The sequence below is a fragment of the Barbus barbus genome (genome assembly GCF_936440315.1).
Source record: "Barbus barbus genome assembly, chromosome: 13".
Classification (NCBI taxonomy): Eukaryota; Metazoa; Chordata; class Actinopteri; order Cypriniformes; family Cyprinidae; genus Barbus; species Barbus barbus.
In genome coordinates this window covers 10,065,642-10,076,741 of record NC_136741.1, presented here as the reverse complement: position 1 = coordinate 10,076,741, position 11,100 = coordinate 10,065,642, and the positions used below count along the sequence as shown (strand labels likewise).

Here is an 11,100-nt window from a genome sequence, read left to right as displayed (position 1 = left end):
GGGTTATATACTGAACTACAGGCTACAGCGCCATCTATTGGATTTTACTGATATTGCATATTGGAACAACTGCCTCACGGGCTGCATGAAAACGCCCGTAGTTTGCCCACCTCTGCAGATTCGTATCTTTTTTTTTTTTAAATCCCTCGCGGGCCGCCACAGGAGTGATAACGGGCCACAGATGGCCCACGGGCCATAGTTTGGACACCCCTGATCTAAAACAACAACCTGTATTTTAAACCCTGTTCCATCTAAGCTCCTAAAAGAGGTGCTTCCAGAAGTAATAGATCCTCTTCTGAATATTATTAACTCATCATTGTCATTAGGATATGTCCCAAAAACCTTCAAACTGGCTGTTAAGCCTCTCATTAAAAAACCACAACTTGACCCCAAAGAATTAATTACAGACCTATCTCGAATCTCCCTTTTCTGTCAAAGATATTAGAAAAGGTAGTATCATCACAACTATGTTCCTTCTTGGAGAAAAATTATATATGTGAGGATTTCCAGTCAGGTTTTAGACCATATCATAGTATGCTCTCATTAGAGTTACAAACGGCCTGCTTTTATCATCTGATCGTGCTTGTATCTCTCTATTAGTGCTACTGGATTTTAGCGCCGCATTTGACACTATCGATCACAACATTCTTTTAAATAGACTATAAAATGATGTCGGCAGTAGAGGAAGTGCACTGGCATGGTTCAAATCGTACTTATCTGACCGCCATCAATTAGTGGCAGTAAATTAAGAGATATCATACCAATCACAAGTGCAGTATGGAGTACCTCAAGGTTCAGTACTTGGCCCCTTACTTTTCACGCTTTACATGTTACCCTTGGGAGATATCATCAGGAAACATGGTGTTAGCTTTCACTGTTATGCTGATGATACCCAGCTCTATATTTCTTCGCGACCTGATGAAACTTACCAATTTGCAAAACGGAATGTATAGTTGATATCAAAAACTGGATGACTAGCAATTTCTGACTGCTAAATTCAGAAAAAACAGCGTTCATTATTGGACCAAAAACTTTTGCATGTAAAAACCTAGATCACTGTCTAATACTTGATGGCTGCACTGTAAATTCTTCATCATCAGTTAGGAACCTAGGCATACTTTTTGATAGCAATCTTTCCTTCAAAAAACATATTTCTAGCATTTGTAAAACTGCATTTTTCCATCTTAAAAATATATCTAAATTATGACCTATGCTCTCAATGTCAAATGCAGAAATGTTAATTCATGCATTCATGACCTCAAGGCTAGATTATTGTAATGCTTTATTGGGTGGTTGCTCTGCACGTTTAATAAACAAACTCCAGCTGGTTCAAATGCAACAGCTAGAGTTCTTACTAGAACCAGGAACAGGAAGTATGACCATATTAGCCCGGTTCTGTCAACAGTGCACTGGCTCCCTATTGATAGTTTTCACGTGACGTCACACCCTTATAGGAACGCCCACCTGGTCAGCTATTTTTACGCAGATTGCATCAAGTAATAATGTAGTAAAACGCAGATATTAAAAGGTGAGATTCAGTAAAAACCTTATTGATGATGTATATTTTGTACAGGCAAGAAGATGAAGCCAAAATATAAACGCAATGTGCAAAGTTTCACATTGAATGGCTTCCCGTAGAAAACCATTAGAAGAAAAGCACTGAACCGTTAAGCGGACTCGGACTGCGTTCATATTCCGGTGTTGTGCCTATTTTCGACTCCCTGCCAAATTATTACCCCCCTTGTTGAAATCGCTACCTGATTGCCTAATCCTAACCCCACCCCTAATCATAACCCCTCCCCCACACCTAACCCTAAACCTGGGGGGTAATAATATGGCGGGGGTCAGAATTCGGCACTGCACCGGCCTCATCTGCTTGCCTGTGTAAACTATGCATCATTAATGTGGTGATTACTGAATTTGATCTTTTAACTGTTTTACAATGTTTAGTCGCACTGTTTATGATTGAAATATTTCCGTGGGTGCTTAATATGGATTGCAAATGGCCAAAACTTGCATTTTGTTCAGAAATACCTTTGTTTATTCTTTTGAGAGGTGATCTAGATATTTGCGGCTGGGAAACAGATGATAAATTGACAGGCTTGTGCTGCAGTTCTGTGGATGTTTTGCCCTCCCTTCAAGCCGGTCACGTGACTGAAAACTATCAATTAAACATGGTATACATTTTAAGATCTTGCTAATTACCTATAAAGCCCTGAATGGTTTGGCACCTCAGTATTTGAGTGAGCTCTTATCGCATTATAGTCCTTCATGTCCGCTGCGATCTCAAAACTCTGGCCATTTGATAATACCTAGATTATCAAAATCAACTGCGGGTGGGAGATCGTTTTCCTATTTAGCGCCCGAACTCTGGAACAATCTACCTAACACTGTTCGGGAAGCAGACACACTCTGTCAATTTAAATCTAGATTAAAGACCCATCTCTTTAACCTGGCTTACACATAATACACTATCGTTAGTGTATTAGGATTGTTAGGCTGCATTAATCAGGTCAACCGGAACCAGGAACACTTCCCAAAACACCTGATGTACTTGTTACATTGTTAGAAGAATGGCATCTACGCTAATATTAGTCCGTTTCTTTCTTATTCCGAGGTCACCGTAGCCAGCCAGATCCAGACTGTATCCAGATCAGATGGTGGATCAGCACCTAGAGATGACCTCTACAGCCAGGACACCTAGATGAGCCCCAGAGACTGATCCCCAGTGAAGACCCTGTCTCCAAGACGGCCATCGGGACAAGACCACAGGAACCAGATGAGTCCTTTGCACAATCTCATTCTGCTTTAGCCTAGATTTAAACTGCTGATTTTGTCTGGCCAGAGGAGAATGATTCAAGCCGATGTAAAGCTGCTTTGACACAATTTGCATTGTTAAAAGTGCTATACAAATAATATTGACTTGACTTGACTCGCTGCGCTCCACCACCATCACAAGTACAATTCATGCCAACGACTTGTAATATAACTGCATATTTAGCAAGAATTCACATGCTAATATTTAGCTAGCTTGATAGAGAAGGATCACTCAAATCAGAAAGAATGTGACTATATGATGACGGCAATGGACATGAGCGGTAAGTTATATTTCTCAAGGAATTTGTTTGTTCCTTCTAGTCTAGATACTGAATATTTTCAGCTGAAAGCATGATTTCAACAAGTACTACAACACTTGTTCACACGCAATCGCTTTCTCAATATTCAAACAAATGTAATCTTACAGTGCTGCTTCATCTGTATCCGATTTCGATTGAGCAGAAATCTGTAAGAAATGCATCGATCCGTAGGTAAAATAACTGACGAAAATGTAATTTTCATCATAAACTTTGTGTAAAATTTGCACCGCAAAAAGCATATAATGTTGACAACCATGTTATTAGTCATGTGGACGTGGTAGGAAAAAAGTTTGCAAACTAGTGTTCCAATAAGTCACTTTGAAACTCTCCTGTTATTTTATTTATTTAATTTTTTTAATATACGTGATGAACAGAACTGTGATATTTCAAACAAACTGAAATACTTTAGACACGGAGTGGTGTGTCTGATAACAGTGAGTGCGGAGTCGAAAATGGTGAACCCGGAACGGAGTGATTATTAAATGCTCGGAGCGCAGAGGGGAAATTGTTGACGCTCCACTCTGCTCATATACTCTGCCGGACACCGCCACACAAATGTGGCTTTTTGTTTATGACTGTCCTACAGGATTTAGCACAGAGTAACAGCTCACTACCAGTTACAAAAGACACTGTAACAGTCTGTCACAGGCAATTCTAGTTGCATTTTTCATCAATTACTTAAATTGTCCTTTGACTATGTTCTGGCCCGCCATCTAGTGGTAATTTTGTTTGGCCCGATGCCAAACTTACTTGCTGACCCCTTCTATATAGGTTTGGTAACACTTTATTTCTCACTATTAAATGGTTGCTTATTAGCATGTTTATTACAAGCATTTTGGTTGTTTATTAGTACTTATAAAACACTTATTAATGCCTTATTCTGCATGACCATATTCTACATCCTTTAATACCTATATGTAAACTTAACCACCTCAATGAGCAGCAAATTAGTAGGTTGAGGAAAAACTCCTAATTGATAGTAAATATGTGTTCCCTGTTCTAAAGTGTAACCATAGTTTTAAAATGAATCATGAGGACAACATGCTCATCAGTGATAAAATTACTCTCTTGAAGTGACCATTACATGTATGGCCTTGTGGGAGAGCCCTTATAAAAGTGTTAATTTTGCTCACTTTAACTTCACTTTATCCCCTTCGTCCAGCACTCTTTAAGGGTGCAAAAAATGGTATTTATAACTGCATTTTGATGTGCCCATTTTAAGTCATGGAGTTTCTACTGACAAGCTGATGATTCGAGTCGGGAATATTTGATTAGGGACTCAATCAATCATAATTATTTCTACAGCACATTTAAAAATATAATTTTACCCACCGTAACCTCATTTCTCTGAGGGAAAGGAATGAGACAAAGACCAATCAAGTTGCACCTTCTTGTGAGTGTTCTTCTTAAACATCTCTTTAGCAGCGGGAATTGGCCATGCCGTTAACTTACTGTAAGGCCAGCCAGCAGTCTATTTATATTTAGGCTGCATGTGAAAGCTAGCTGAATAGTTGCCTTGCTGCCCTATCAGCTAATGACTTTGCAGGCAGCGTTTGTGCATGAAGATACTATGGATTTAGCATTTTTCGTACCCATCACACACTTCTTATAAAAAGTGCACCAAATGACTGCAATCATTATGCCATTAACATTAAGATGTAGCATAAGTGAAAACGCACTTTTGTTTTTATGTGTGCACTAGAGTATGCGTTCTTTTCAAATTTTGTCATCAGCAAAGCCCCATTTTTTTTTTTCCAACCATGAATTCTCTGTATAATTTCAGATGTGCATGTGTTGACTGCCTGTGTTTGTGCAGACTGAATGAAGTTTGCGCAGACTGAATTGTGCAAGTATAAATTGGGCTTAACTGTGCATACTCGCAGGTCACCCATACATTTTTTTCTTTCAGTAGTCTCTCTGCAAGGTGAGAACTCTGCCTCGGTCTGGAAGATGGAGAAGTTTCCTCGCTCTATCTTCCAGCCCATGACCAGGAAATCTAAGTCAGCCATCTTGAAAGATATCTCAATTCTCTAATTGCACTTCAAGAAATTAAGGAAGTTTCCAGAGAAGCTAGGAGAGAGGGCAGTTGTATCCTATGCTGTAGACTCTTCTGGCTTGCTTAATTGGAGTCTAAAAGACACCAAACTTTCAGAAATTTATTGATATGACTGCAATGACTTACACTATTTGATGAGAGCAAAACTTGAAATGAATTAAGCTGGATGATGGCACTAATGTCTTTTGTAGAGCTAGATCTTTTAACATTAGAATTCAGTATTAGGCTGAAATAAATCGACATTGCTGACTTTTATAGAGCTGCTTATAGCTGAATTAAAACTGGCTTCAAACTGATGAACTTCACACTGTTATTGATCTGAACTGAACAGTGGCTTGTTTAGATGGGGTCTGAAAGACACTTAAAATTCAGTAATTTATCAATATGACCGCAGGGACTGACACCATCGGATGAAAGCAAAACGTTAACTGAAATAAACTGGATGATGGCACTATTGTCTTCTGTAGAGTTTCTTTATAGCTGTATTGCATTTCCAACACCGACACTGGTATCAAAACTGAATTGAATCAACACTGAACTGACTCAAACTGCCTTTCATTACTGCCTTTGTAGAGCTGCTTATAGCTGAACAGAATTTGTTTCGAACTTATGAGCTTCACACTGTTATTGATCTGAACTGAACCAACACTGAACTGACCTGCAGGAGTAAAATAATGAGAGTATTGTCTCTTTTAGAGCTGCTTTACAGCAGAATCTGAATTGTCTCTATTGTTGAGTTTCCAAAATTGATTCGGATTGTTTCCTGATTTTGGGGGTTTTCTGTGAGGCTGCTTTAACAAAATCTTTATTGTTAATAAATAAATGTCCCCTTAATATAAAACAATAACAGCTGATGCTTTGAAGTGACGCTTGAGTGATCAAGAATAGTCCAATAAATGCTACAAACAAGTTTTCCTTCTTTCCTTATCCTTACATCCTTCCCTGGACTTCTGGTGATGATACCCGGGGCAACTTTTTGAGCAATATTGCTGTCAACGGGCAACCAGGTGAGACACAGGACCCACAACTGATCTAAAGTATCCAGATAGAAACTGGTTACCCTTTCTCAATGGGAAAGTGTCCAAGCAACATTGCACAAAAAGTTACCCCGTGTATCATCAGCCTAAGGGAGCTAAAATGCTATGAAGAAAGAAAATGGGAAGAACCCCTAGTATGCATTTTTAGAAATATTATTTATTTTATTATTATAATTATTATAATTAATTTATTTTTTGCCCATATGCCTTCAATGTAAGTCAATGGTAATGAAAGTTGTTAGGTTACCAACATTGTTTTTACAACTATTCATCAGAGAAAGAGGTCTAAATTGCCACTATAAAATGTGCTAGTTATAAATGAGTTCTGTATGAAAGATCCTGCAGTAGGCAGTTTCAGGACTGCGCTTCCAGGACCATAGTTTTTGTATAGCAGTTTATACTATTTCATAGCACTATATTTGATTCTGTATTTGTTTTATATATTTATTTGCTATTGATGTATATTTACTTTTAAATTGACTTTTTGTGTTTACTGTTAGATGTAATAAAGGTAAAAACTGAACTTCAATAAATAGAATTAGGACATTGTCTGATGATGAAGTGAATCAAAAACGTATTCTTAATAAAGTATTTTATATAAACTATATATATATAATTATTATATGTACTATATATTAATTTTAAGGGATGATGATGTACTGTATTTATTATTTAGATTTAGTTGATATATCATAAACAATATTTTTGTTGTTTTTTGTAAGCCCTTGTATTCTGGTTTTAAATTCAGTCCTGAACCTGCAATGATTATAATATTGGAAAGAGAAAGTCATACAGGTTGGAATGACATGAGAGTGAGTAAATAATTAAGATTTTAATTAAGATTTTGCTTTTTGTGTGTTCCTTTTAGAATGGGGCCAGATCCCATGCCACAAACAGATGATAGCCTAACTTAACATGCCCTTATTTGACTTACTATTTTAGCATAGTATAACAGACTTTATTTCCAGTTGATATGTTTTCAAATAGTTCGTGTTCTTTATAATAATGATATATTGATCTTCAGCGGAAAAGTGACCAGTGCTTGCTCGTTTCACGTGATTGGATGTTCGCTGGAAACGTCACACTTTTGAAGAATAGGCTGTGCTTTGCTGGATTGTTTGTTTTGCTTGTTACCATAGCAACCACTCGACTTCTTTTGCGTTTACTGCTTATTTCTCGTTTATGTGAGGTAACTTAACGTAACCAGCTTGTATATTGATGCCCAAAATACCTACGTCAGCTCTCTTTGTCTAGAATACTTGATTGTTTTTATTTTGCAGGAATGATGGCCAGCGGATCAAAATATAAGGAGCCCAGAGTCAATCACTACAGAACAGAGACACGACAATTAATACAAAGTGTGTGTGTGGTAATGCATGCCAGCACTAATGCATCTTTTCTTTTAGTTGTTCTTTTCTATGGCTCCACCTGTGGGTTTGTTTCGTTTCTTTGCAGTGATGATGCAGGAGTCTCGTCTAACAGACTTTCAGCAGAGGCAGATCAATAATCAGCTGAAAAGTGAGTTCAGGTGACAGATTTTATAATATCCTACAACTGTCATGACAGGACTGCTCAGTTCATGTTTTATGAACTGAGAATCTAATACACTATTTTCTGTTTGAGCAGATGGCGGCGCTCTTCCACTAACATTTAATCTCACCCCGCTGGAGCCCAGTGTTCAGTCAGAGCCCAGAGTCACTAAAGGGACCGGACTGATTGGTCACCAGCAGAGACGCAGTGCAGAGAGATGCAGTGCTGGAGATAATTACAAACGAGAACAGTTCAAGCCTAGAGCAAGAAGTAAGTGCAAAAAACGGTGAATATTGATAAATGGGAAATTATATTTTTAATTAAGATTCAAATTCCATAGCATGACATAATACATTTGTCTTAAGCTTAATATATCTTGCCTTATCAAAAGTAAAAAAATTAAGAAATTAAAGTTAAATAACTGTGTGAGCTCTCCTTTGATCAAACCCCACATTTCTTTGAAACAACAATAATTTACAAAGTTTTTAGTTTTTTTCCCTCAAGTTAAATGGGGGCTTGTTATTAAATGTAGCTGATTTTGATTTTGTTTGCAACAGGCTTAAATAATTATTAATATATTCACTTAAATCAGCATACATTAACACATTTCAGTAGTAAAAAAAAATTGTAGTGTAGTGCTTTTACTATTTGTCGTATATTTATGGTCTTAGGTGTGAGAGGTTATCATTTTGCATACTATTGCCTTTCCTGTTTGTGGTTAGCTCTGCCACAGCATCTAGATGTGAGATCATTAACATACAAACCTAGCAATGGAACAAAATACTTCCCAAAGATAAATTTAGTAATAATGACTTTTACCCATTTAAGGAAATTTGTATAAATATGTCCTATTTTACCCATATTCACCCCCTATATAAGAAATATATAGAAAACAAGTCTTTTTGTATTACAGTATATTAAAATGTATCCATGGTCATCATCAGTGTGAGCTATCAAGTGTGCCTTGTCTGTACACATATAGGCTTACATACATTGTTCTTACCTTTGTTTTATGCAAGTGTTTTCAAGTGTAACAGGAAAGACTTTTCTATTCATCTCTGCTGATTTGTCTCTCTTTCTAGGAGACCTAGAGAAAGAGAAGAGGCAGCTACAAAATCTTTTTTCTACTGGTCAAAAGGATGTAGGACCAGCTCACTCCCAAAGAGATTCCACTGAGAGAAGAGAGCAACAGATAGACCGATTCCAAGAGGGTGAGACAGGCAGTATATAAAAGCTATTGTTCTTTCGAATCCATCTCATCTAAGGGACCTGAATATATATTTTATTTATAGTGATTGAATATTGAAATAATTTTGTAAGTAATGTTCTATTTTTAAATTTCCTTTCCTTTTTGTGGTGGCCACAGACTGATATGCTTTCGGTTTATTATAATTTAGAGGGGTATGGGGAGTCATGTTTACAAAGACATTTCAATGGGAGCTCAGTATCAGCATCTCATGGTAACATGGAAACTATAATTATGGAATTTCTTACCAACAGTTCTGGATGAGATTGAGGAGAGGAGGCAGTTTTTAGAGGACATGGTGGCATTGGGAAAAGGTCACCAATACCAACACCTCATAAACACAGAGATTTCCCAGGTGAAGATACAAACACACAAGCTGACAAATAGAAGCCAGTACTATCATGCAACATCACCAACCTTCATCAGTTTTTACATGCACCTGCAGTTTCAGTTCAAAAACCTGAGACCATAGCAAGTTATTCATTAATGTTTATGGTACCACACTTAAATGTCCACATTTTTATTCTTGTGTGGTCATTAGCTGTTTCTAACACCAGGGACACACTGCCTGATTTTCAAAGCCATCGGATCGCTGATCTTCGCACACAACATGACTGTCTGGAATACCATCTTGATGCTGTTGTGTTCACAACGGATCAGATCGTGTTTTTGATCATTTACACTACACGATTGTCACTCACATGAACGAACACTGATTTGCCTCAGATTTCAAGCATTTGTCTGCGATTTCCACATAACTGTCGGCGAGTAAAAACCGGGGCTAAAACCATGCAGTCTGTACCTGGCTTTAGTCTTAAATCAAAACTGCTGCTAACTGTCTTATATTTTCTAACAGAAAATCCATGAACTTGAAGAGATTGACAGGAAACGGAGTGAAGAACTATGCTACCTCAAGCTAAATGTAAAAAAGGAACAAAGCAACGAGGGGGATAGAGAAGGTGAAAATATGAGTTAAGACATCTGAGTATTAAAATATACTTTCAAAAAAGGTCGAAACTTCAGAGGGTTTTCTTTTAAGTAGTTTTATTTTTAATGTCCTCCATCCTAAAAGCACAGACTGTAAGACACAGAACAAGCACAATACTGAAATATGATAAATACATTTAAACACCCAAATACTTGGAGAAGACACACAAACTGAAATGTTCACAAAATAGTCAAAGACACTAAACAGCCAATGCTAGGACATATGCATAAATTAAACCGATTAAAGGCACTCCTTCAGAAATACACTCCTGATTGGGTTTACAGAGATTAAGGCCCAACACACAACATTCTACAATGAAAATAAAATTAAAAATTAAAAACATTACAGATAACATTTTGTGTGTGGTGTTAGTTTATATATATTTTTGTCCTTTTATTAAAGGGGTTTAGACTCATCTCTTATTTTAATGTTCACCTGTCATCGATTCTTCAGGCTGACCAGCTGTCTGGTCAGTCTGTAACAAGCTCAAGGTTAATTTACAAGTTTGATACACTTAGATAGGTTAACCTAAATTTAACACTCAGCTATTGCTAGTATGAAGTTATGCTATGAATTAATACCCTGTCAGTACATTTCTCATCATAGGGTTATAACAATATCATTTAACAATATTTTCAAAGTTAATTTTTTTATATGAATAAATCTAATAAATATTAATAATAAATTGCCTGGCCCAAAAAAAAAAAATACTTAAGGAAATACTCAAGAGTTGGATTCGTCATCATTGGAGTATTCATCGTTTCTGGCATGTTATATTTGCCAATAATTCTTTTAACCTTAACTGATGCAGTGTGTAGTTTTTTTTATTACTTAAATATGTTGGAAGATATATCCAGTAGCCATATTCCACAATGCAAAGATTCATTGGGCTCAAATTGTGAAAAAGTGGTTCAGGGAGCATAAGGAATCATTTTCAGATATGAACTGGCCACCACAGAATCCTGACCTTAACCTCACTGTGCTGGAGTAGACCTTACAGAGTGGGTTGACTTTCCCATTGTCAATACATGATCTCTGACATAAAATGAATGCAAAAAAAGGTTGGAATGTTGCATAAGGTTGTTGAAAATGTGTACATTAAAATG

General features: G+C 36.9%; 1 protein-coding gene across 2 annotated transcripts; it reads left to right on the top strand.

Moving 5' to 3' along the window:
* The first annotated feature begins 2,982 nt into the window (after positions 1 to 2,982).
* LOC306879396 (UPF0193 protein EVG1 homolog) lies at positions 2,983 to 10,311 on the top strand. Of its 2 annotated transcripts, none has more exons than XM_079432314.1 (7): positions 2,983 to 3,098; positions 7,511 to 7,588; positions 7,686 to 7,748; positions 7,857 to 8,030; positions 8,843 to 8,971; positions 9,261 to 9,361; positions 9,863 to 10,009. In XM_079432314.1, exons 1-7 carry the CDS (start codon positions 3,074 to 3,076, stop codon positions 9,980 to 9,982), a joined length of 690 nt encoding a protein of 229 aa, XP_079288440.1. In that variant the 5' UTR covers positions 2,983 to 3,073; the 3' UTR covers positions 9,983 to 10,009. The 2 variants fall into 2 exon arrangements, with proteins under 2 accessions (XP_079288440.1, XP_079288441.1); XM_079432315.1 differs by lacking the exon at positions 2,983 to 3,098 and adding an exon at positions 7,320 to 7,419 and having other exon boundaries at positions 9,863 to 10,311.
* The last annotated feature ends 789 nt before the right edge of the window (positions 10,312 to 11,100 follow it).